General features: G+C 34.1%; 2 protein-coding genes across 4 annotated transcripts in view; one reads left to right on the top strand and one right to left on the bottom strand.

Annotated features, from left to right (window-relative positions):
* LOC111043714 overlaps positions 1-27932 on the top strand; it is a 57259-nt gene that overhangs the window by 22021 nt on the left and 7306 nt on the right. The window lies entirely within an intron of this gene.
* Positions 187-27932, bottom strand: LOC111059698 (17-beta-hydroxysteroid dehydrogenase 13). Of its 3 annotated transcripts, none has more exons than XM_039424395.1 (8): positions 27546-27932; positions 15475-15642; positions 11404-11616; positions 9151-9270; positions 8551-8680; positions 5059-5173; positions 3289-3408; positions 187-696 (listed from the first exon to the last, which is right to left on the bottom strand). In XM_039424395.1, exons 2-8 carry the CDS (start codon positions 15637-15639, stop codon positions 633-635), a joined length of 927 nt encoding a protein of 308 aa, XP_039280329.1. In that variant the 5' UTR covers positions 15640-15642; positions 27546-27932; the 3' UTR covers positions 187-632. The 3 variants fall into 3 exon arrangements, with proteins under 3 accessions (XP_039280329.1, XP_039280331.1, XP_039280330.1); XM_039424397.1 differs by having other exon boundaries at positions 27278-27663; XM_039424396.1 differs by having other exon boundaries at positions 27314-27663.

Below are 27932 nucleotides of genomic sequence, written 5' to 3'. Positions count from 1 at the left end.
AGTGCACTGAGACGGATCTACAGAATCGATGACAGAGTAAAACCAGAATATTGCATTTATTTATATGTTATCTATTTGTATCGTTGACTGATACTGATAATAGTGTACTATTAATATTGAGATTATCAGGAGCAATTACAATTATATGATTGTTTTCGTGACAGGATGAATAAGAAATCAACTTAATAACATGTATGAAAATAGATAAATCACTATCATTTTATTTGATTTCATTCATGACAAAAATTTATCGAAATAAGAGAAGAAACTCAAAGATGAATGAATATTTTCAATATTAATCAATATAATACACATCTTGAGGGTCAATGATCATAAATTAAATTTAGGATATAAACAATGTAAATGTGTATATGTATGGAAGATTCTCCATATTGAATTTTTGAGCTGACAATGAATCAATCAGCCTTGAAAATAATGGGATGATTATTTGTTACCAGGGAATTTCTCCAACTGGTTGAAATATTTAAGATGAATTCAAACATCGCTTGTCTAGAGCGCTAATCAAATCCACATAACGAATTCAATGTGAACTCGGGTTTTCTCTCTCATTGCTGGCTCATTATAGCACCAATTTATGTTGCCATCACGCTCAGTCTTGTTGAGGTAATTAATTAGTTGTTGATTTTGGCGAAAAAGATGTCTCTCCATAGATCTGCTGCTTTGGTTGGTAGAGAACTGAAACAATTAGGAATTATTGATCAAAAATACTAGTAAATAGTATTCTATACTAGTAAGAATCCTTCGATTCATGGTCATCAAATTGTCAATGGATTAATTCTATGATAAATTTGATATATCTGACACTTGAATTATAATGAATGGCTAAATGAATTCAGCAATAACGAAAAATGATATAGTCCAAGATAATAGGTAGCTCTAAGTAAATATTATATTGGTTTCAGTTCTGAGCCTCCGATATGTCAGTATAAATGATAACCATGGTATAAAGTACTATTCTAGGATGAAAAGTTCAAAATCAAAGTCTCAATAGCAAGAGTGAGGAACTGATTTGAAGAGATATTGTTGAACCATTTAGGAGAATTTTCATTTATAGATGCATGAGTGACGGAAAATCAATGACCGAAAGCTAATGATAGCTAATGATATCTGACTCGAAATAGAAGATGCAGAAGAAATAACTAGAAAATAGATGCAGAAGAAATAACTACGTATAAAAAGTGACAGAAAAATCATTAATTTTGAAAGGCACATGTGACTGGTGAATTCAATCTGTGAGAATTGGATTGGAGGAAGAAATCGCCCCCATCCTGGTCCCAGGAACCAGTCCGTAAGCACATGGACCAATCAACTTTAATTTGGTTTGAAAACATCCATTCATCTGTCGAGTCAGCCTTACCCTTCACGCTTGGCAAAGCGCGGATTTATTGTAATCCTCAATATTCTGTGTGACAACAATTGAATACATGGAATTGCTGACTTTTTCAATTAAACCATTCATTTATTACTACTATCTTGATGACTACAAAACTCGACTTACATCTTCTTTACTGAAAACATTATCAAACAATGGTCGAATATGATGAAATTGATATCCAGAGAATGAATTTGATGATAGAGCATTTTAATTTAATTGATAGATAATAACTTGAAAATAGATTTGCAATGACATTATTATTATTATTATTATAATTTTATGGCCTTCATTGGACCACTGTAGTCAGTATCTTCCACCTTTACTCCGTCCTCTCTCAGCCCAATATTTCTTCATTCGTTCAGAAATTAATTTCCTTTCCTCGTCCGAAATCACTCTTCCCATTCTGTGTCTGACTTTGATCTGCAGTCTGGTCTGTTTGTCCTTCAGGATTCTGATGTTGTCCGACTTGTTCTTCAAATCTTCGAATGTTATATTCAACTCTCTCATATCCTCCTTGAGTTCGTCAATCCATTTTATATTTGTTTTACTTTTCCACAACTTTTCAATAATTCTTCTGCAATGACATTATTATGTCTCATTATCCATTACTACTATAGTGTGGCTAATTTATGTTTCAAAAGATATTGAGTAATAATAAATTCTATTTTTTTGTACTGGTGTGTTCATGGGGGGCGGGGGGTTGGGTCTTAGGACGTAGACTGCTTCATTCACGTAAGGAGGGTTCAAAAAAAGTATTGTGCTGATCAAAAACCATGGTGGGACCCAAGATGCAAAAATTTGAGATATTTGAGGTAGATGCGTCATTAGGTTTTTGGGATGGGGCATCCCTGCTGTCAAGCATCATTTGTTATCATTAGAGATATTCAGAAGTCAATTTAATGAAACGTTTTATTATAGGGCCAATCCGTGAAAACCGCCAATGCTAACATGGAGAATTGCTTCCATTTGAAAATAATTAATGTAGAATGAAAAAAGCGATTGGGGAGACCCTGACTCGTGAAATGTACGAGTATAAAACGAAAAAGTACTTGTTATTAATATTATCAAACCCCCAATAATAATTGAGTAGTAAATGATTTGAAATTGAAGTGAGCATGTATCTAATATACTGTAATATTATAGAAGCGAAAATGTCTGTACGGAGGATATTGGTTTCTGGTTTCATCTATTGACGGCAAAAATCTAATCTAAAAGTTCGTATTGAATGAAGTTCATTCTTATTCATCAAGCTGAAGTGAGCTGATTCAGATTTCATATTCAGAAATTGAAAAATATCAGATTCGAGAATAATTGGGACTACAGCATTGAATTCTTGCCCTCTCTATCTTTTAGGTATCTTCTCCTACACTTCCAATAATCATTTCATCTACTAGTAATTGACCGCTTCATCCTCTTATCATGAGAATATAATGGAAAATACTCCAATCTTTTCTCTAGCATTATTCTATCAGCTATGGACTGATATCTTCAATGATTCATATGCTGCTTCAAATACAGTAGGCTAAAAGTAGGTCTATATTATGAGGAGGAGCTAAGCGAATAATATTCTGACGTACTCAAAGGTATTATTGCAGCTATGTGTTCACAGCTACGCATTATCAACTATAGCAATCACTTCAATAATTAAACAATTATATCAATGTGGAACAAAACACTTTTATGATGTATTATAGGTCAGTAGTATGGAGTTGATTTATTGAAAAATCGAAAATTCCTGTATTTTTGTATCGAAGTGGTTTCCTGTGAATTGGGGAAAGAATCTATCAAATCGGATTCTTCCATCGTATCTTTTTATGTATCAAATTGGTCTCAATAGATTGGGATTTATAGTAGACAAATGATTATGTATTATGAATTGATTATGTACTTACTGGATAAGAAGAAGAGTGTAGTACATGTAAGATGGGATGGTGACGGTCTTCTTGTTCTGTTTCAATCCTGATACAGCGGCGGCAGCGACATCAGCAGCGGTAACCTCGGGCAAAATCGAGCTGGAAAACATTCCTAGTTTTACAACACTTTACGCATAAATAAAACTCATGACTTTCATTTCCTGCATCTAGTTTCACTGCAAACAGTCAGCATTGTTCAAATGAGAAACATTGATGTTATATGAATGGAACGCTGATAGCTGGAAGTGAGTTTTCATGCGGGATCATGCGTGCGTGTAACCAGTTATTAGTCCACATCTCGTAAGCGACTTGCTTGCTCAAAGGTCGCACGACAGACACCTTCTTGCAACATGCCTATGCCTTCAACACTGGTCATTCACTTTTGAATTTATAGCTTGAGGTCTCCGGTTATCTGCTAGCTTGATGGGATAATTTTATACACAAGGATCAATGATGCTTCGCTAACAAATGCCTACAACTTATTCATACTCATATAGTATGAAATATGAAAGTTTATTTTTTGATTGATCAATTATCTTTAATGAAAGGTTTATAAGAGAAGAAAATATTGAAAAATCCATTGATCCGTGATTTTGGACATTTGATCATGCAAATTCTATAGGTGATTGCAAAAAAATAAATTATTCGAACTGAATTTACCGTAAAAATTTATTTATCTATAAAATTCAGCTATAAACTGAATCTACAAAAAATATGTGATTTGAACTGAATTTACCGTGAAAATTTATTTATCTATAAAATTCAGCTATAAACTGAATCTACAAAAAATATGTGATTTGAACTGAATTTACAGTTCTCTTTAATATTAGGTTTCATGACTATGAATTGGAAATACTATGGAATCAAATCACTTCAAAGTCATCACTCCATCAACAATAGTTACCAATTCAGTAGGACTAGAGAACGTGGAGAATATACAGCAGTGTCTTCTAGTAATATTCGAAACTGATATTCACTCATTCATTGTCTATTCATTTAATTTTCATCAATCCTTATCTAATAGATAACATTGTATAGAAAATGTTTTACAATTACACTTACTATTCTTTACCCCAAAAATACGACATGTATTGGGTTCATACAAGCAACATCTCAGTTTAAACGGCAATGTATAAACTTAAAACCGAAATTAAACACATAATAGATACTACCATACCTACATGCAATCTCAGATTGGCGTTAAACGTAGACGGTTTTGAATCTAAGTAATTCGCTCCCATTAACTAGCTTACCATCTCAATAAATTCACTTTATAAGAGTGAGTTCATTCAATGCATTTGTTTCGAATAATCAAGTACTGTGAGTGATGAAAGATGAAAAAGAATATTGAAGTAATGGATACAGTACTATTTACTTTTGACTAAGGCGTGAAAAATAAATCCGTTGAACCTTTTACAAATTGAAGTGAAATTGCTTTCAAGTGGGTGTGGAATAATGTCAAACACTTTCAATTCGAAATGTTGCACAATATACAGTATTCAACTCTGAACTCCGGTACAGAAATAGTATCACAAGCAAATGCAGGTTAATCTACAGTTGAACTTCAGCTAGTGACATATCTCACAAAAGCTTTGAGACTTCAAATTTGATGTGATTGCACAGAGACGAGTCACCACATCGCTGGATTAAAATGCATCCAAGTTTCGGCGTATTGACTGAAACGCGCTGACTCGTGAAGCGCCAGTCTCTGGTCAGGTACAGCATTTATTTGCCAGTCTGTTTACTTACTTGATACTCCAATGTTGATACTTCTGTGGCGGGCTGATGAAAAATGGATGTACAGTGGTGGTATGAATTTCAGGAAAGTTGAATCTCAACTCCTCTCTTAGACAGCCCATGAGACCTGCAAAAGTTTCATTATATGAAATACCACTCCACAATCTGGAGAGTAAATATCAAAATGGATAAAGCAAAATAAACCCCCTCCTATTCCTGTTTTAATACACTTTGACCTGTATAAAGTTCCGTAATTTAACCGGGAAGAGAATTCATTCACAGTGAAGATAACAATAACAATATCGGAGGTTCTAGAAGCTTAGATTTGTTTATTCGAATATGAGCTCAACGACATCATATATTATTATCAGGGGAACCAATCTGAACATATTATATTTGAACAAATATCAATTAAACAAGTGGTCAATAGAGTGGTACAATATTTGTAGATCAAAATCTGCCTCTTATCAATCAAAAAACTAATGTTGTAGAAGCAGTCAATCTCTGAATAACTCATTCTACCTGGGTCTCAGATCCTCACTCAATTACACAGTAAATAAAATACGTGAATGGCGATTCACGGAAGTTTATGAGATGTGAAGGTGATTTCGAACATATAAAATGAACTAGGATCAGACAGTTATAACATCTCTTTCATTGTGACTGCTGACATTAATTTGAGAGTTTAATGTCTCCGTGTTGAGAGTTATAAGTTGAGCCATCGAGTCATCAATGAAAATCGTCGAAATTTTATGACAACAATGAAGCCAGATGTATAAAATGTCCATTACTTGTGATGGTCGGCCGTTATTCGAGACATTGATTGTCGAGCCGAGAACTTTTGGCTGTTGCTACCCTTCCTCCACCCATTATAAAACACGATTGACAACATTTATCTTTTTATATAATAAAAATTCATTATAACCAAATACCCTACCATATTATGATAGGTATTGTTTCTTGAAACTCCAATTCCATTATAATATTATGTTCCAAGCATCTAAACTCAACTATGTGTACTTCACATTGCGAGTACAGAAGATGAAAGAGTTTGGATTTTGAGTAGGCCTATGTAACGAATTGCTTATCAAAGATCCTTCCCGTTCACTATGCTTGTAGTAGGTTAACAGCCCAGACCTCTTTATCATTAGAATCAGACTCAGCTATTATATATGCCCACATTCAAGATCCTACACAAAGCACATCCGGTAGTATGTCTTCATTTTTAGCACTCAAATAATCTACTCTATTTCGAAGAATTTGAAATTTGAAACTTATAAGAAACTGATCTCACAAAATCCAGCTCCAGAGTTGTATTAAAAATGCGAATTACTCTCTCCAGATCTGAATGCCTTTCTGCTTCCATTACCATTTCCTACTGGAAGTTTGGCTGATTGAGTGTAAAGAGAACGGAGTAGCATCAGTCAAAAATACACAAAAAACTAGTTGATCTTGCTAACGACAGGAAATGGCTCGGCAGCCGATGTCGATTCGGTTCACCTTGTAAGCGCACATGCTATTAGGCTACCAGTTCAATTCGATCACTTTTTTCAGACTCTCAGCCTTAAAATGTTTACAAAGCTGCGTTGATGGACTTTTCCCATTAAAGCATTTCATTCTGTAAATGCTCATTTCTCAGCTTGTTCACTTTTCACTTTAATTATCCGAGATTTGACTGCTGGGTTCAATTGCAGATGGGATCGATGAAAAGATTATTCCTTATCCATCGCATCATTTTGGATCGAACAGGAATGATTGAATCGATCACGTTCTCTCGAAAGAATCTCTTCCTTTCAATAAGCAATTCATGGAGCCTATTCCGTGAATTGCAAGTTTTGAATATTCTGTGGATTTTATAGAATAATGATTGATAGGAAAGAATATCTGAAAATATAAAGCTCTGTAGATATGATCTTTGTGCCAAATAAACTTGCGGCAAGCAGTTGGAAGAAAACAGATAGAGGTTACTGAAGCTGTTCAGCTAATTCCATCTTCATTTTTCTTGTTCATGATGTAATTTCATAAACCTTTCAGCAATCCACAATCCACAACAAACTTAAACTTATCTGTAATCTTACATTATTGACTCTGACAGTTTTTCAAATTTTGACTAGGAGCAGATGAAGGAGAATAGGAGAAGATGCTAGAGGATTGTTACCAGTATTATGTATTGTTGCAACCAATACTCTGCCTGAAGATGCAATAGGCCTACTCTACATTTTCATTTATGCTTTCCACAATCAAATATTTGCAGCTTGGTTCATGACTTCTCATCTGGCCTTCCTAATCGAATAAACTTGTGACATGTTTCAGACAAACAAAGTATATGAAATGATATTGTAGGAAGCCTATGCTACCATCAATGGTCATTCGGACTGTTCACCTCTCCAGTACTATAAAGGCCTGCGGTAACATGTTTATTAGCACTAAAAAGGTATTCGAGGCCCAATTGGCGTTACCGTAAACCGTGTTACGAGTACAATTTACACGTGATGCTATCTAATGCTGAATTATGGTCGCTTTACGGAGCCCATAACAGCATCCCTACTGGGCTTTGATGGGAACAGATATCAAAGTCATTCCTGAATGAATCTACTATTTCTTCACTTCTGTAGCAAACTTACTGATGCCAAGTAGCACTGTAGCGAGAATCTAGGGATTTTGTCTTGCGATAGATACTACTATTAAATAGTACTCGGTTTTTTTATTATCAATACATTATTGTGGTTAATAGATGATCAAAATCGAATAGTGGCCCTTTGAGCTTTATGTGTTGTTTATGATCATGAATTGATGTAGATACGCTAATCATTGCATGACCATAATTCGCTTCAAGAGGTAATTGAGACAAAATAAATCCCAGCTATTGTGTAAGTTTGCAACTTTTGCTCTGCTAGGCAAAATGATTTTAGACTGGTTTGTGTTTCTAGTAGACATAATTTGAATAGCAAATATTTGATAGAGGAATTTAAAACAAATAACATCTGTGAAAACCGTTTACCAATTTCGAAATTATGACTCACTGAAACCATTGAAGCCGGAAATCACACTCATGATGATTCGGAAGCTAATCGAACCTTTTTATGAATTGAAGCAAATTTTTTCATTAAAAAATTTCCGCATATTGAACGGTTAGAAATAATAATCAGTACTGGAACGGTATTTTTCACGCAAAACTATTTTGTTTCCTGAACAAAACTATGTGTAACTAGACACACCTTTCCCATAAATTCAACATTTCCCGAAAGAATGGGCATTTTCCAGATATTTCCCTATGAAAAAATTGTCGAGATTTCCTCGAAATGAATTTTCTCGGATTGGAAATGTGTTTCGGAAGTAAAAAGGATTAACCAAAAATGAATTCACTTTTACCATAAATATTTGGAATATTCCAGTCATTTTCCCATGAAAATGATCTAGGTTGTCTAGATCTAGATACTTCCCACTTCTTAGATTTTTCTGATTGAAATTGATTGTAAGCTTGAAAAAGTGATTGGAACTGACCGGTGACGGCACATTTGGTGGCAGAGTAGGGAGCGATGTTGGCTGCGACGGTGAAAGCGGCAACACTGGATACAGCCACAATGTGTCCCTTCTTCCTACTCTTCATTTCAGGCAGGAATTGTTTTATTGTCTGCAAATGATAGAAGAAAATTTCCATGAGATAGAATTTCATCAGACTAGGATTTGGGAATAATCATCAATATAACAATTGATTCGTGTAGTATTCAGAAAGTCTTTCAATATTGTGTTCAACTGGATGAAGTATTGCTTATTATGAATTTAAACTGAATAATGGATTTTTGAAGATAGTCAGCATAGAAATAATTATAAAGTGAGATGGAAATCATCCTGGATACATTTGAAACTCAAGGACTCATTTTTGAAAACACACTGTATTGATTCCTTGATGCTTTCCTACTATTGCTTCTTATATTAGAAGGAAAACACTAGAATTAATGAGGAAATTTCAATATTTCCAAGTAGAATTTGCCAGTTATATTTTAATAAAATTTTTACACACCATTTCATATTTTGTATTGAAAAAGCCTTGCGATCAATGATAACCATGACTGAGAATAGAATAAATGAATCGCTACAAACCCAAAAATGAGACATGAGGTTCACTTCAACCATTCTCTTGACATGTTCTGGTGTGACGTCCATAAGGTTCTGCGCTGATACAATTCCTGCGTTGTTCACCAATATATCAAGTGGGCCATTCTGTGGAAAAACATTAATCAATTTGATAAAGCAGTAAAATAATTGAAGAAGTTAACAAAATTCTATCAAGAGTAATAATTAGGTAGTGAATATCAAGTTTGTCTCGTATGAATGTAAACACCATCATTTTCTCAGTCGAGAATTGCCTTGAGTGGTCCTATATGCAACCTCACATTCAATTCAGTTGATGGAAGTTGAAATGTTGATTGAGCCGTGTGACAGCCGAGCGCAACCCACTACTCACCGACAGAGGCTCAGTCAGATTCTACTTAGGTGGTGGCGGGCGGTATTGATTCTTGTGGTCCGGATTTAAAGCCATGCTCATGCCATTAGGCGACGCACGAAAGTGAGAGGATCTCAATGGACCAATGTCAGTGTGCCAATGTACATAGCTCACTCACTCTACAACAGCATCGATGACTTGCTTTTAGAAAGGTACAGACTGACAATACTTGTAATACATGCATGGTTTCAGATGTGAGTGACTGCAAGAACTGGATCAAAATTGATGGCATTCTATATTCTATCCCACTTGATATGGGTCCCATCTTAACTGGATGCAAAATCGGATCAATTTTTCAATTTTCTCTATTAGTTTGCTGGATTGGTCTCATACTCTTTATCTACTTTTGATGGTTTTACTTTCCTTGCCGATTCTCTCAATCTTCATCTTCATCTTCTAGTTCTTAATCCAATTTTCAGCCTTTAACTAGCAGCTATTGGTCGTTGATAGTTTTTCCTGATTTTTCCATTCTTACCTCAACTGGTGGTCGATAATATGATAAGTAACTAATTTCCCGTTATTTTATACACTACTGTACTCACTTCCACTATTGTACTGTACTGACGTATTAAATTTAGTCTGGGCATTTCTCATGTACTGAATCCCGCATCTCCAGCTTACAGGTTGTGCCTTGATTATGATAGTAAGAAAATTAGCCTGTAGCCTACTGTATTGTAAAAGTGAAATTATTTTCTTATAATTGAATACGTTCTTGAACGGTAATATTTTATTCAAATGTTGAATATATAGAGTATATAACTAACATGAGATGGTCATACTAGGTAGAGGTCTTTAGATTGTTGACCGGCTAGAATTCGATTAGACCGCAATGTGTGGTGTGAGAGGCGTGTGGGGATGGAAAGCTTGCACTTCGCTCTAATCCTTCCAAATTGGGGACTCTTACGTAGATCTCGCTAATTCAGTTCACTCAGGCTTCCACATCATTGTCACTGTCGAATGGGGATTTGAAGGATTTTTCAGCAGGATTCGTTTAAAAATTATTCTTCCAAACTTCGTATTTCGGTTGAAAGAATGGTTTTCACCAACTTCTATTTCTCCCACTTTACATTCGCTCATAATGACGTAGCACAGTTTTGCATTACAGAATATCAAATTTTCAAATAAATCTCATCATTGATGATTCATCAGCTCACTTCGAGAAGGATTCATGCTAAATTTTTTAAACATCTGGATTGAAACTGTAATCAAACTTTCCAAAGAAAAAATGAGGATTTGTTCAAAACTATTCCGAGTTACTCAAAAGTAAAATATGATATGATATAGAAGCAGTAAGAATAATCGAAAGTAACCAAGATGATTCATTAAATTATATAATACTAAGGTCATAAAATAAAAAATCAATCTTCAAACTCTTCAGTTGATTGACTTTCAAAATGAACCAACTCTTCTCAATCAGTTCTTGTCCTTGAACAAACACAGAATGGTGCGTACGCTCCTCTAATCCTAATTAAAATATATGACCAGATGAGGTCACATCTCCTTAACTCGGTTATCTAGTAAAACTATTGAATACCAATATTACTTCATTCTATCTATATTGGATGATAAGTTTATAACAACATTTACTATTTTTTTAAGGGTTACTGTTTATTAGAACACAATAACAAAATTATCAATAATTATTTATCGCATAAAAAAGGGTACTCGACATTTTTTCGTTGTGTCTTGATAAAAACAAGCATACACTTTATGATACATCAAAAATTCTCAATTATATATCAAAGTCTTTCCACAAAATAGCATCATTCTTCCACAAATTCTGTGCTACATTATCGATAGTAGAAAAAGTACACAGGTCTATTAAAACTAGCAATAATGAAGTTTCTCACCTCTTTCTTCATAACCTCGGCCAGCTTGGCAATCTGCTCTTGGCTAGTGATGTCCGTCTGGTAGGACTTGGCCGCGTCTGGGAAGTCCTTGTTGATGAGGCTGACGGTTTCGTCGCATCCGTTCTTGTCTACGTCGACGCAGACGATGCGACATCCTTCCTTGGCGAACCTAAGCGCGAACTCCCGCCCGAGACCACGGCCAGCTCCCGTCACCTGTCAAACAAAATCAATGTCATTCTTTAATCTAGTTGTTAATAGCTTCTATAATCTGAATCACATTATTAGATGGATAGAATCTACGACTTTTTTCCCCTTTTTTTTACGACAAAGTTTTTCCCCTTCGACTTGTCGCAAATTGAGACGCGACGCGACGTGAGTCTGCTAGATATCGTATCATTATATCCATATTATAATGTTCACATTAAGACAAATCTAGCACGTGTGATCATTTAATGTTAAATCATCTAGCAGATTTACGTAAAGTCAAGTCACTTCACCTCACGTCTATGTGACAAGGCCCAAGGCATGGTTTTATGATAACGTAAAAGATATGATTTTCGCTGTGAATAGCTAAGAAAATGAACACATTGGTTTCTGAGCAAAATTGAAACTGGAGTCGTCTGAAAAAGTTATGTCGATAAAAAGCTTTTCAGAGGTATTATAAAAATTATTATGTGGAAAATCTCTCTTCAATCTTCCCTGCCAACACTGATCAAATTAAAAACTAATAATTAGGATAATTATTTTCCTCAACTGCTGTATTGAGGTGTTTAAATGCTATAAGAACAATTTAATATCGTTTGTGTTTTTTTGAATTCCGGAAGATGAGAAAGTAGCTGTAAGATTTATTTTGAAAGAATGTTTCAAAGTACGGTAGTCGAGAATTCATTATTTTCATACCATTGGAAAAAAGTAAATCGGTACTTGGTGCCGTATTAACCGGAAGAAGATTGAAATGTTTGAAGAGGATCAATCAAGTAAAATAAATTGATTGACAAATGATTGTTCAATAATTGCTACTGAAATACTTCCAATATTAGTATATTTCAGAAATTGTTTTCAGAATCGTAGTTCTCAGATTTACTATGGAGAAAAACTTTTTTCAAAGCAAACATCATCTCACACAGAAATGATTCAGTAAAACGTGGTAGCGTTCAATTAATGAGAGGAGATTACACGATACGCCATATTTCCCATCAGAGAAAAATGTTGAGTCTCTTCCGTTGAATACATTTAGTCCAGTCCTTTGAGCAGACTGTATGTAGAATAAACCTCATTATTTCAAGAGAAGAATAAAAAGGGATGCTTAGTACGTTTTAACGATGTCGCATAAACAATTCAGAAGGAATTTTGAAATCATTCAAATGTTCATAGAGTGTCGTATAGAATTTATTTGAAAATTCAGTTAGCATAGGTAGGCTACTGATGAAGTTCATTCAAACCATCTTTGTCTTTGGATGAAATTTGATACTAAAACGTTTGGTTTAGTCATAGTCTGTACTTGGAAAGATGTCGTTAAAAGACAGTTCACAAACTTGTAACTCAATATCAGATAAATTTGAGTAAATTCAATTTCTTCTTTGTTCTTTGGTAGCTTAGAATCTCGCATTTCAAACAGCATTCCTACTTTTCAGGAGAAAGGCAATACTGTACTACGATCCTTCAAGAACACTTTTCCCTTATAAGTCACCCTACCCTTTCTGTAATAAATTCATCATCTTCTTTTCGATAATTTCTCTAGATTTTTGCACATTCCTAATCTAACACATCAATCGCCTTCCCCCTGGAATTGTTCTAGTCAGTCACAATTTTAGCCCTTTTTGATAATAGGCTACAATAGCTACAGTAGTATTATAGTGGGATTATAAGTTTTGTATCAGTTATTTTTTTTCTCCTGTTTTTGGATTACATTTTTCGAATCGTCACTCATGAATCAGCTTTATTCAATTTCATATCTGTGTACCAATCACTAGTGACAATGCTCTGACATTTGAATGAATTACTTATAAATATTGTGAGATTGACTTGTCTAAGCCATTCACAGACTTCCATCTTGATAGATTCATTCACTAATCATATCGCTTGCTTATCAAAATATTCGGCTGGTCTGACTTCAGTTTAAAATTAGCAGAGATTAATGATAGTGGTGTAACAAACGAAACCGTTACTTCCTCACTTCAATGAATTTGTGGTTTTGATAACTCTTTCTGACTCTTTTCATTTAATTTGGTTAATTCACTTTGATCAATGCAATAAAATCCTAAAGGTGCGTACAGATTTAGGCGCCGCGAACACTTTTAATCAGCTGATTCCAAGTTTTTTATATCTATATCTTATACCGTTTCTGTGAAAATATAGTCAGCTATAGTCAAATATATCAGATATAGTCAGCTGATTATTGTGGTATCGGTATACCACTATCTGTGGTATTGGATTCAAAAGTGTTCGCGGCGCGTATATCTGTACGCACCTCAAGAGGTATACTATAATGGTGATGATAATATTTTTAATTTATTGTGATACATTTTGTGATTCATTGAGAGTATAACATCAACCTTCAAAATTTTCAAATAATTATTCCTGGACCAAAAATCAAGTGACGAAGCAGTGTTTGATTACATAACCTTAAATTTTGGACAACATTAACAAAAAAATTGGTATAAAAATTTTTGGATTGAAATAGTACAGGCTCAGCCTAGATTTTCCTTTAATGTCATAATAGTATTATAGTTTTATACAATAAATGGAAAAAAATGATCCATTCAAAATATTTATAGTTATATCACTAAACCATCGTTTTATAATAATATTAAAGTGATAAAAGTCGTGATAACTAGTAATATTGTGCTTCTTTTATCTAATATTATGTTGTCATTGATGATTTTTGTAAAACAAGACGGATATGATTATATATAAGCAATTCTGAAACGCAATTGTTTTTGTACTATGCTACAGTGTTGGCTCTTCAATCACGCAGCTATATTGTGCAACCACAATTTCAATACTGAACTCTCACGAAATGTTAGCGCTGTAGCTGCACAAAAATAGACACGATTTTCATCTCGATGAGAATTCTTAGTCAACACCACAGAAATATTCTCATCCTTCAGCTCAACATAATTGTCAATTATTGACAAGCTGTTGCAGACTTCTAAACGGAAAAATGCTGTGAATAAACATCTTTCTCGTCTCCATCAAGAAAATGAGGGGAAAAAGTTATTAGGAAAAGAGGAAAATGTTTCCCGCTACTTCGCGTTCCAGATACTTTTTGATAACAGCTATTCATTGTTGAATTGACTCAAATATACAGACTCATTTCATTTTGACACAGAGTGAACTATTTTTGTGTCATTTTACAGAATTTTTATCAATACAACATTCACGGTACAGAAAATACTTATTAATATTCAATATCACCCCCTTTCAAACAGATTGTTTCAAAAAAGGTGTAACTGTCAAGAACCATAGATTCTACATCGAATTAGTAACACAAAATGTGGAGTAAAATTTTCTCATATCGAACTTAATTAAATTTTTGAGATATTATATAGATTTTTCGATATTTTTGTCAATAACTAGAAAACTTCCACTCAAAATATGGTTGAAGAGAGTGAAAAATTCAAAATAAAGGACATATAATTTGTTTTTTCGTTTAACATTATTTTCAACTCTCTATGAGCGTTCAAACTGTTTGAGATAATAGGCTTTCAACTCAACGAGAGTACTTTTTAACTTTTAGTGCTAATAAAAAGTTCAAAAAAGTCAAACAAAGAAACAGATTATATGAATCTTATTGTAAATTTCTTCCTCTTTCCATTTATATCTATTGAGTTACTAATAGTTTCCCAGTTATTGTCGTTTTTCAAAAATATCGAAAAATCCATACATCTTGAAACCTAAGGTCGAGACATAAGGTCATAAGAAAACTTTACTGGACATTTTTTATTGCAAATTCCATGTAGAATCTATGGTCTTACACCATAAAGGGTGTTACACCTTTCAAGAGACACTCTTCATAGTAGGAATAATATATATTTTTTTAATTATCACTGATATAATGCAGTTACTCACCAGAACATGCTGGCCCTTGAGTGACTTCTTTTCTGCAGGTGAAAATAGATGATAGATATCTAAAATTATGTAATATGCGCTAAGTACGATTCCCCATAGAATGGATACAATCAATTTGATAATTTGAACGGTATCGGAGCTCGCTCCATGATTTTCTTCCGCCATAATCTGCAACAAAAAAGTAAATTTACATTTAGAGGTTACCCTATTCATAGTATTTGAAGAAAAACTGTACAAGTACTATTTTGAGAAAAGCGAATTCATGATTTCAGGAGTTCTGTAATCATGAATGTTATATTCCAATTTTATTTTAATCACACACAGATCGTACAATGATTGATGAAAATCCATTCTTTGAAAGAAGCACAAAACACTGATTAGATACATTCATTATGATAATTATCTAACATTATTCTCAGTATATCGTCAAGATGTGGTAATATAAATTGAAACATAATTGAATTTCATTATATTGTCGCTTTCAACACTAACTCCTCTTGAATTAGTTCCAGGAGACATAGAAAGATGTTAGTCCTTTTCTATTATTGATGAATCCAAAGTTCATTCTGACTCTCTCCAATCATTTCCAATAGAAACATTGATTGAACTTCACCATTCATTTGATTTTCTCTATCGTCTTCCTCTGCAGTAGTAGATTACTGATATGGATAAAAAGGATTCAAAAAGGATATGAAGGCGATGAAACATTTGTGAATGATTTGAAAAGATTAAGCGATATAGCTGATGATGATGAAGCATATGTGAAATGATGAAAGGATAAAGGATGACGATAAGTGAAATGATGAAAGGTGAATAATGGTTGATCAATGAACATAATTGATTGGACGTTCTCAGCAATAACTGCAATCAAGGAGTGGTTGACGTTCACAAGTTCACATCTGCGAGCGTATATATTGTGGTTTCTGGGCTGGCTATTGATATGTTTGAAATATTGAGGGATTGACCTTCATGAGGAGCAAACTACACACGTGTTCATAAAGAGCTCTGCATCTTTGAAGAATATTTATTGTTTATCTCCATCTTGAATCAGAAGTATTATTGGTCTTTTTTTTGTAAAAATTGACCTATGAATTCCTTTATGATTTTATGATCAGAATTATAAAGAATTCTTTTTTTTGCTTCATATATCAATGGGACTTTACTTTAATAATAATAAATCTATAGAAATCGAAATCTCAACTTTTTGCAAACCAGTAATGAAACTCTTCAGTGTGTTTTGGGTGATTAAACTTTTAAACAACACATCAATTTGATATTTTAATTATTTGAAGTCTTCGCTACTTTTGTGAGAGACGTGAGCTATCTTTTCCTGTATAAATAAAATTAATAGCAAATAATCAGTTTTCCAAATAACTTGTTATCAAGTATTTAATAAGTATTTGATCAACCTCCACATCAAATCTTTCCATAGCAACTTTCAGTGAACTGTTATAAATGAATCGTATTGCGTCACACAATCGAAAAGGAGTAAAATCAATCAAACGCAGTTTTCTGTTTCGGATCCTTATCCGAACAAATAAACATAGTACAAATGGTACAAAAGGTACAATTTCCATCCGAACTTACTATGAAAGCCTAGCCAGATTCTTATTACTGATTCTGATAATAGCCTTACTATGTTACTAGAACAAGATTGAGAGGTGAATGACATCGTAATTTTCGTTGAATTCATTACATAATTCGTTGGGTAGAAGCTCGTATTTCACGGTGATCCCAACTCGAGGCGAGGAGCATGATCCAATAAATTATTTAGACGAAATATATAGTCAGCATTTCTAATTCAAGGTCAAGTGTTTACGCGCACAAGTAAAGTGGCAATCGCCGACCATCCTTTCACCGAGACGGGACCTGTTTCACAACATGATTTTTTTATTGCGATGTTTCTACACTGCCATTTGTAACCATGCCTGATATCATGATATCAACAAAGAGTAATGCAGCCGTCAAATTTATAGGCTTGTTTAAACAGAGAATCGATCCTCTGGAACCGGTAGTTCAGCTTTGACTCTCCAATCTTCGTTTTATCAGTTTTCTGGAACAAGTTTTATAGTAGAAGAGCAAGAAAAAAGCGGAGATGATACGGCAATTTCGACACGATTCAGATCTGGCTAGATTCCCTATTTTGACAATATCAACAGCAATTTCTCATTCTATGTTACATAACAGCATAGCTATTATCTACACTATAACACATAACATCACCGAGCCTATCTAAATTAACTATGTATTTAATAAATTGACAATGTAAACATTCTAATTTTTCTATGTGGATCATCGTTATTAAATTTGATTAATGAAAAAATTCAATATTGGATATATAGTGGGTATAGTATTTAGAATATGAGTATTCAAAACATTTGATAATAATTGAGAACACATGAATATAGGAAAATAATTTAGTGTCATCCAGCTCGCACTTCAACACATCAGCAGCGAAGTTGAATTTTCAAAATCAACGTTTTTTCTCATAGTACCTGCATAATATGCAATTATTAGAATACACTAACAGGAACATATTTCGTGTCAAACTAAAGCCGACAGTACAGTACTAACTATATTACTGTGTCACTTAAAGTACTGTAGTGCTGTAGTTACTTAGGAGTGCAATTATGATATTCCGTGTAAAATCTAAGTATGAAATTCACTTGAAATGTAGTACAGAGACAATCCATTTATCACACTTGGGAAACACCACAGTAAAGATGTTGAAAAATGCTTTCCGTTGAAAGCAATTCCGAGTTCAGAGTTGTGCATTTCGGTAGCCGCCTGTCTTGTAATAGTAATAATTAATTGTGGAGATTGAATTGCAGTGAGAGCTTTTAGCGCAACGTCCTGCTCGGTTTATGGAAAGTCAGCGCAGTCTGCGAACTGGTTGCTAAACAGTGACAGGTTCCTTTTCCAACAGATAAACATCCATTTGACCCACTTGCGAGACCCACTCTCACAGGCCCCAGCTGGAGTCGCACTGTTGACCTGTGGGTCTGAGCCTGTGCCGCCTGTCTTATGTAATCCTGATGACCACCGGTCATTCCACACACATTTTTCTCTTCCGTCAAATGCGAATTCCATCTCTCTAACGAAGAGAAACTTGCATTCAGATGATTCTCCCAAAATTGTAATCGACAAGCACAGAAATATACAGATAACATCATCGCGACTCATAGACGTGGAAGGTAAACTCGGAAAGTATACACGGCAAGCTACTGGCGGCCCGTGCTTTCCATTCCGTTACTTTCCATCGATTTCCATGAGGACAGTAACTGTCAAGACAACAACTGTTGTTTGGTGAATAAAATTTTGTATGAAGTGACGTAATAATAAGCATTGGCCGCCAGTAAGTTGCCGTCTCTACTTTCCCAATAGCCTATCATTCTCTTTAAAGTTTCTTTTAATATTTTCTGTCTTGCTTCCGAGTTGAGGATGATAGGCTATTCGTAATTATTTACTGAGAATACCTGTACTACACTTAATAAAGAATCCATATAAACTGATGCTATTAACTAATTACTGGAGTGTTACTCAGGTGAACTTATAAAAGTATTGCATTGAAATCAAATTTGAGGACAATTTGGCTAGCTTCAGACACTCTAATCAAGTTACGTTTTCTCCGTCAATGTTGTTTTCCATCACGAACTGCTTATTATTGAATCAATTTTTAATAGTAAAAAAGTGATCGCATTTTCTATCATGAGTATAATTTGTTATTGGATATTGATGATAGACGTTCAGCGGCTGTCAAGTTTAGGCTACTCAAACAGTCAAGTTTGAGTAGCTACATTTGGGTGAGAATAAGCACGAGATACATTCTTTCTTGATCATTTGCATAAAAATAATGTGGTCTTTGTTTAAATGAAGCATAAGGAATTAGTAATTTATGTGATGTGAATTCGTTCATATTTTTGGCTGTCGAGGGTGTCCCTAATCGAATGTATTCCATTCAACAGTATGTATTCATTATAAATAACATGAACGTTCCTATTCAAACAATGCTAAAAGAGTTTGATTAGAATATAACTATAGAAGAAATCCTTAGTCCATTATTTCCAGTCTAGTCAATAATGACTAGACAGACAATGCTATTTTCTTTATAATATTGCATTATCTGTGTGATTATACTGATGCAATTATCATCTAAAAATGGTCTTTAGCATCGACGTCAACTTTTTTATTCCTTGAAGGAACAACTTTTTCAAGATTCTAGTCTCTAGTGGTTTAACGACTATGAAGGCCTTATTCTTGGTATGGAGCATAAGAATATTCAATTTGTATATTGATAGTTGACTAGGTCTGGTGAGGTACATGTTATAAAGGCAGTATTTGATTTCATTGGTGTTACTATCCATGTCTATCATTCCATATCGGGGGACCGAGCTTTGCTCTGGAGTGTAAAAGCATAGAAAATTTGTAACGAAAGATTGAATTTATAGTTTATATTCATTTATTCATTTTCTCAGTCGTACAATTATTTCTACAGTTATATGAGGAGACATGTGCCCAAAAATTTCCCTTTTCAAATTCATACTACAGTCCAAATCAAAATCTATGTTAAGCTACTATCACTCATCAAAATAACAATTCATTCACACTTCAAAAAACAAACACATGATCAATATATTTTTGATCAATGTGATTTGAAAATACGGAGTAGATTTATTTTGAAGATTCTATTTGTAAAAGTTATATTAAAGGCAGTTTATTTGAAGGAGAATTTGAAAATCTAATTCTATTCTATTGAAAGTGATTTTTGTCCATTCGAAACAATCAGAACGCTCGCCCCAGCGTGACTTTTATTCTCACTAATAATTGAAAAACAGAGAAAATTGTTCAGGATGAATAAATTGTTGCCAATTAAAAGAGTTGGCCTTCATATATAGTGATTAGATATAGCATTAGTGGACTTCAATCAGTGGCGAATGGAGAAGAGGTTTTTCAGTGGAAGAGTTCTTCAAAAGGCGAATCGGAAGTTCAAGAGCTAGCCCAGCTATCGTTAATGATTGTTAAAAAAATCTTCCGCGTGATACAATAGCAGGTTTTCGTGTGTCCTTTCTTGCGTTTTTATGTTGCTAACATTTTATTTCTGATGTTATATGTTTCACGCTCAAGGTCTGAGCTAATTTGCTAGCAGCTCATTTATTGATAAAGCTTAATTTTCTTGTAAGTTAATGAAAATATGATTCTCCTCCGAGTACACTTTACACGCTTCGAAATTTTTTAGTCATCGAGATAATATCTCAAAAGGAAATCTTTTACTCTGACCTAATGAATTTAATCGCACAATTCTATGAGTTTTCAATGTTATCTCTGTAGGGATGGGATTTTCCTATAAGCAAATTGAAGTTTAGATAATAACCCACCATTCAATTCAATTTGGACAATATAAATTATAGATATCGACATAGATGAATAAGGTCATTATAAGCTCGCGTTTCAAAGCAATAGCTCAGTGAAAATAAGTTCATCACAAATTGGTTCTTATAACATTACAAGTGAGTTAAAATACAAATCCTGAAGGGCTGAAGAAAAATTTTGCTGGAATGAGGGGGATTGAGAAATTGAAAAAAAATGCAAAATGCATTCCAGTGCAAGATTCATAGATGTACCGATTCACAATATACAGTAATAAGAAGTATACTAATCATATGGATAGTCCAGTCAACGAAAGATTGTAGAGGAAAAGTTTGGAACACAATTTTTGACCCCACAGTTCTTTTGAGGATAGTTTGGGGGTAAACATATCAAGAGTCCACCAAAAGTACCACCAAAATTGAGAATTTACCACTCAATACTGCTATAACAATTGATAGAAAGCATAATATAGTGAAATAATATATCAAACTGAAGAGAATTGAATTATCCACAACCCAACGTTCAGTACTTATTTTTTCGATGCATAGTTGTTGAGTAATAAGCCCTTCAAGTGCAAAAATTTGGAAGAAAAACTGTCTTTTCAAAGATTTTACACTTTTAAAAGTGAATATCTTGAAAACTGAAGGAGATATCACAAAACTCTACTGAACAAGACTTGTAGAAAATTCATCTAGCTTGGTTTTTGATAGATTAGTCATGTCACTGAAATGCATTGTTTTATGCGTGTAAGACAGAAATGAAAAAAGAAACTTTTAAACCACCCTCATCCCTTAAGCACAAGGGGTAGGGATGAGGACTTTTGATATGTTCACCTTCTAACCAGTCCAAGAAGAGCTACGGGCTCAAAAATTGTGTTCCAAACTTTTCCCTTCATATATTTTTTTTTGAGCATTCATTGCCTGAACTAAGAGCCTAATGAATTTGAGTTGTTTTGTTGAAAAATGCGTTCACATGTTTGAAAGTAACTCTTGCGATTTTAACTGTGGTTGGAGATAACTTCCGGTTTACCATGGTTGTCAATGTAATTTTCAAGAGAAAAATAAGAATGCATTATAATGATGTTTGTCCTGTATTATGCTGTTGCTGCATATGTGTGGAGTGGCAACGATAACTCATACAACATGTAGATGTGAGTGAGTGTTTTTGTTTACAGAAATATTGCGCATCATGTTATTACAGAGCATTGTTGACAACTTTGTTGGGTTCAAACTATTCATCCTCCTGGGGATTTTCAATTTCGAATCAGCTTAGCTACTCTGGTTTGATCAACGCTCAGAAGGGATCAAACTGCATACAATAATACTTATTATTATTATTATATCACTGATGCTTAAGACTTAATCCAATTTAGTAGTAAATAATCACATACCAAGGGTTGAAATAACTCAGAGCCATAGTAGAAATTAATGACTTCTCTGCGAGCAAAACATATAATATGTCCCTGTCAAGTACGTTTGTGAACAATCTCTCTCCAATGAAGATAAATTGACTTTTTAATCAAAGAATACATTGAAGAATACATAGAGAGAAATTTTATTTCAGACATAGAGACGCCACTTTGCAAAATTTTTAGAATTCCTTTAAATTGCCTTTCTATTAACCTCTATATTTATTCATATCTTTATCCACCTCTCATCTACGAACAAACATTTTTTCTCTTCTCTTGTGAAAGCTCTTATTCCTGAATTCTATTATGAAATCAAATTTACAAAGTGAAAATAGCATTTGAAATCTCACCTATCATTATCATAATTTATTGAGTTCAATGCCAATATAATATCTATTATTCGAAAACAACAATAAATTATTGCAAGAAGTTGAGTAACAAGTTTGCTTTACCTGGGATAACAATTGATAAGTTTAGAAAACTGCTAGCGTAGTCAACAACCGGAGTTCCATTCTGGTAATTGACGTTCTAAATAATAAACAAATTATCAAAAATAACAATTTCATAATGTGGGTCAAACTCATATCCAATTTCAACTTCTTACGGAATACAGTATTTACATTTTTAAAAGGATTATTGTAACTCACAATTAATTCATGATGTAATGCAGAAACATTTCAATGATTTTCGATTAATTCTCTTCTTTATTATCTATTGATTGATGGAAATTTGTTATTCTAATTATTGTAAAACCTCTCATCCCAATGAAAATTGTACTGAAGGTAAATATCAGAGAGTCAGTAAGCCAGATCAATATTGAAGAAAATACCAATGATTTAAAAAGGGCCAAGATAGGCTATGAATTTCAGAAAAAAATTAGCACGTTTCATTAACAAATTAATTCTACTTCCGGAAAGCAAGAACAAGAAACTCTAGGAGCAAGTTTGGCAAGGCCGCAATGACAGTGATTCTCAAACTGCACATCAAGTTGTCGAAAATCCTTGAATTTGTACCCTTGCGAAGAAACCATATTGGATATTATTACTCTATTTATCAGATTATTCAAGACAAGAAGTGATGGTCATTCACTTGATAAGGACTGAGGCAATAAGCCCCTGAATAATACATTTATTATCCACTCGAATATGTAGGCTAGTTTCTCTTAGGCATTACTAGAAGTCTCTAGTTTTCAGTGACTGAGTTTTAGTTTCTCCTGTGTGAAAGATTTTAGGCTAGAAATAATCAAATCGAGAACTCGATGTTTATCTTTTCAAATGAATTTTAATAATAAATTAAATCATATAAGAAACAGGAAAGACAATTTGCCACCTTTTTTGAATGAAAAAAGTTATTGTTGAGTTTTAAAAGGGAAAATTCACAGTATATGGAAAGTCAACTTAAAGTCCAATTATCGACACAATACCCCCTCGTTTATCCCCTAGACTACCAACGGGACAATATGTCCCAGCAGAAATGACCAACCTCAGACTACAACTGGGACAATATGTCCCAATAGAAATTCATCGAATCCCAGTGGGTGAATAGATAATCTAAACTACACAGTAATGAATCCCAGAGTCTAAGGTCTATTCTGTAAAATACATCAGATGTTTAGAACTATCTGATAGCCATATTATTGTGAATTGAGGTTATATTTATTGTGGTTATATGCTCTCATGCATGCATGTGTCAGATGCTGGTTTTGTGCTGAATGAAGCTGTTCTTATGTGATTTGCAGTGTCATTTTGAGTTGAAAGTAAGTAAATAACCTCATATAATGTCAATAATAACATGTGAAATTGAAATTGCAAAGCTATTTACTAAATTTCATTCATTTCATCGTGCTTTTTGTATTGGGACATTATCCCAATGGTAAAATTGATTATTTGGTATTTGACGGGACAAGCTTCATAGACCCTAGTCTGGGAGTCTTTGGTAGTCTAAGAGTCATAGATCGTCTGAATACTATCATAGAGTAAAGATACTACTGTTTAAGATTAGATTATAGAATATTCGTCTCTCACGTAATCCAAATAACAGCTGCTTCTAACACGTTCAAAAATTATCCCATTTCCAACAATATAACTGCTTTGAAAACTAACTTTTCAAACCTGATATTCCATCTATATAGGCCTAATGTATTTTCGCCACACTGCACAGAAAGCAACTGTTTTCCAGTCGTAGATCTGAAAGACATTGTTTGCAGACGACTCTCGTCTGACGTCAGAACAGGTTTCTTTCTGGCATAGGCCGGAAAGAGTACCCTTTCCAGCCGCTAACATGGAACTAAGAAAGGTGATAAAAAACTTTTCATTATTTGTGTTCATTATTCAATAATTAAAACATTTATAATACTATCATCTTATTGTCATTTGAAAGAATAAAAAAGTATAAACTCAACCTCTCACATAATTGAACATCATCTTTTAGGTTATTTAGACAATTCAGAATAAAAAATAAAAATACATGGACAATTTCCTGATATTCAGATTACCTCAGATTTGCTAGAGCTATCACCTTCCACTTCTGCTTTCGGAAGTGCTTAGTAAACAACTATTCTCATAAATAAAATATTGTTTATTTTTGTGTGTGGCGAAAAATATCGTTCGCACCACGGGCAAAAATGTTTTTCCGGCTCTCAATCTTTTCTAGTCCTCGGCCTACGGCCTCGGACTTGAAAACCGATTTCGATCCGGAAAAATCTCATTTTCTGCTCTAGGTGCAAAATATACTATAAACAACAAGCTTCATACCAGAAAAACGAAAGCCAATTATCGAATGATATCAAACTGATGGATAAATCTGTGCTAATCAATAAAAACCCGGAAGCAGAAAAATTTGTCGAAAAACAAGCCACCCTACCTGCACGCGCTTCATTGAATGTCACCTTCGTTCATGTCACCTGACAAATGGGGCTCCAGCGCACCCTGTTTACTACAGCTTTATTAATCTCTACTCTGGGACAAGATATTTGATATCGGCTAGCTCTTATCAAAAAAATTAATTATATACTCGACCTGGCCTCGATAAACTCAGAGTTGAGACCTACAACTGAATTGACAGTTATGATATAGCCTTCAACAGAAAAGCTAAGGGAGTAATCCAATAGCACTTTTAGAAAGCTATGATACTGTAGTGTTTTTCATAGACTTGGTGTTTTTCATAGAACCTCCGTGAAAAATACGTGGACTTTTGCATTGTTTAAGGGTTTATCCATCATTCAGCCTATGGGCTATGCTATTGAATGGACAACCTCTGTAATTGGATCAGATGAATAAAATATCTGAAATATGGGAAGCAGTTCTATGATAGCAATACATCTATTTTTCCAGTGATTCAATCATTCAGGGTCACATAAATTCTGGAAAAGTGCCACAGGCTAGAGTCGAAAACTGTTTCAATTCCATTTTTTTATAACAGTCCAAATGGTGCTAGGTTATGTCTCTTTCTCATTCTCAAGTCATACTCGAAGTTACAATAAAAACAAACAAGAAACACGAATTTATGATTAAAAATACTTCTAAAATGAATTAAACCAATTAAAAACATTAGTTTTTCACTATCTGTGTTACCCAGTTTCTATGAAGCTCTAGCACTCAGTTTAGATATCACGAAAATTTTTGATTCGAGGTCAACATGGTCAAAATGAATTCTAATATTTCAAAAATTATCGTAGATTTTTACAAGAAGACTGCTCATACAATATTAGGTCTATTTTGCAATATGCCTTCTCCAGTTTTCTACTCGTATACCGGTACACAAGTATCATCAGCAAGTATAAGCACTTTTCCTCACTTGAATGTATTTCTACAAATTATTTTCAAGAGATGCTTGGAGTAGTTGAAGGAAAATATTTCGTTCTCACTCGAAGCTATTATTGAATATTGAGTTAACTGATTCTCAACTGAGCAGAAATAATGATTGATCACTTTTTAGCCAGAAGGAATAGTCATGATCATTGAGAGCATGGGAATAAAGCATCATGCTTCTCAATCAACTTTCACATTTGAAAGCTATATTGATATTGCATTCTTCTTGGTATATGGAGCTATTGATTCAATATGACATGGATAGACATTTACTTGTACAGTATATAGGAGAGTCTAGAGTCTTACAAGCCTGACTACATTCATATAATATTACACTGACGTTACTGACTAATTATTAGAAATAAGTAGAAGAGAGTAAAACTTGACGAAAAACAAATAAATGATAAGATGAATCAAGATTGTAACGTTCAGATAACAGAGATAATCCCTTCCCTCTACCTTGTTGACCGCACAGTCAAAACTGTTCTAGAATGTTTCTCTCCAAATAAAAATCAGTATTGTAAACAGCAGAATAATTACATATTCGGATCGAACATTAGTTCTGTTGTGAATGAGAAAACTTTAATTGGGTAATTACTACATCACTTTAAAGCTCTTCAAGCATGAATCTGTTACCACGTCAAGCTCCAGATAATAGACCTATTTAGCGGCACATAAAACTGGCATGGAAAAACAGTGAAACCAGAAATCACTTTATCCATGCAAGGCCCAAGCTAACCAATATCAGTGTTTAATGTCTTCTCATTAACAACTTCGAAAAAGCTGTGGTTCAAAGTGCTGTCCATGAAAATTTATGAGCAATCAGGAATTACATTTTGCGCTCTGATGAAAAACAAACTTTATGAACAGCACAGAAACAGAGGTGAGCTCGCAAAAGAAGTGAGAAGTATCATTATTGAATTTGTTAAGGTCGTTGCAAGGTATCCTTGTGAAGTGGGAGCATATTTTGAGAGTCGAGCGCTTTTCTTAATCTCTAGAAGATCCTCGAATACCTTTATTCATTTTCATGAAAAATTCAGAATTTAATTCCTCTGAAAACTTATGTTAGGCTTCCAATATCATTTCTATGTATTCAATCACACAATTTTTTTAGATGACCTTTGAGGAAATATGAGTTCGTCATACGAAGCAGCTCTGAACGAAATGGATTGTTAAATAATGTAATCCGTAGTGATGTTAGTATTGTGCGTTTACATACCTTTGTGAGCGAGGTTTAATCCATGATAATACTCACCGAAATATTGATGTCAGAAATCACTGATCTTTCCTCGACTATTCATGCACAAAACTAGCTACAACTTTTTCAAATATTTACAACCAACTAGGAGCATGTTGTGAGATCACGAAGAAGATGAGGGATTCAAAATGGAAAATGATGTTCTTGATAAGTTGGTAGTATAGACGTTTTTTAGAGATGTAGTTAGAAACAAAAACGAAACTAGAAGGAAAAGTTGTGTTGAAGTTACCTGTTGTTAGATTAGGTCAGTTGCGAAGGAAGACACTAGTACCGCGAGTGCTGAGTGAGCAAGCCAAGACTGAATGCTATCTATGCTATGACCCGTTGCGTTGGTTGGCTGCTGTCCTCTCTCTCACTCACTGTATCTCTATCTCTCTTACTCTCTCCTCTCCTCATCCCCACCTGGCACACAACATACTCTCATCGCTTCTATTTCTTCTTCAATCTCGGATAAATACACCATCCGAATTTTTTCCGGCTGGTTTCACTGCTGTCAATGATATCAAGAGAAATGGACTGGTTTCAGTAGGTCTCAGGTCTTCCAACACTTGAAAGTGGATTCCCTCAAGGAGTCGCCATATCCAATTGACACACTTCTCCAACCAGCAAACTCTCC

Source organism: Nilaparvata lugens, chromosome 3 (genome assembly GCF_014356525.2).
Source record: "Nilaparvata lugens isolate BPH chromosome 3, ASM1435652v1, whole genome shotgun sequence".
Lineage (NCBI taxonomy): Eukaryota > Metazoa > Arthropoda > Insecta > Hemiptera > Delphacidae > Nilaparvata > Nilaparvata lugens.
Note: the sequence above shows the minus strand (reverse complement) of the source record. Positions and strands in the feature narration are given on the sequence as shown.

Coding starts and splice junctions, on each gene's coding strand:
- LOC111059698 (XM_039424395.1), bottom strand. CDS start 15,639: ATGGCGGAAGAAAATCATGGAGCGAGCTCCGATACCGTTCAAATTATC. Junction 9,271..11,403: donor CCGAGGTTATGAAGAAAGAG/GTGAGAAACTTC, acceptor GTTTTTCCACAG/AATGGCCCACTTGATATATT. Junction 8,681..9,150: donor ACCTCATGTCTCATTTTTGG/GTTTGTAGCGAT, acceptor TATCATTTGCAG/ACAATAAAACAATTCCTGCC.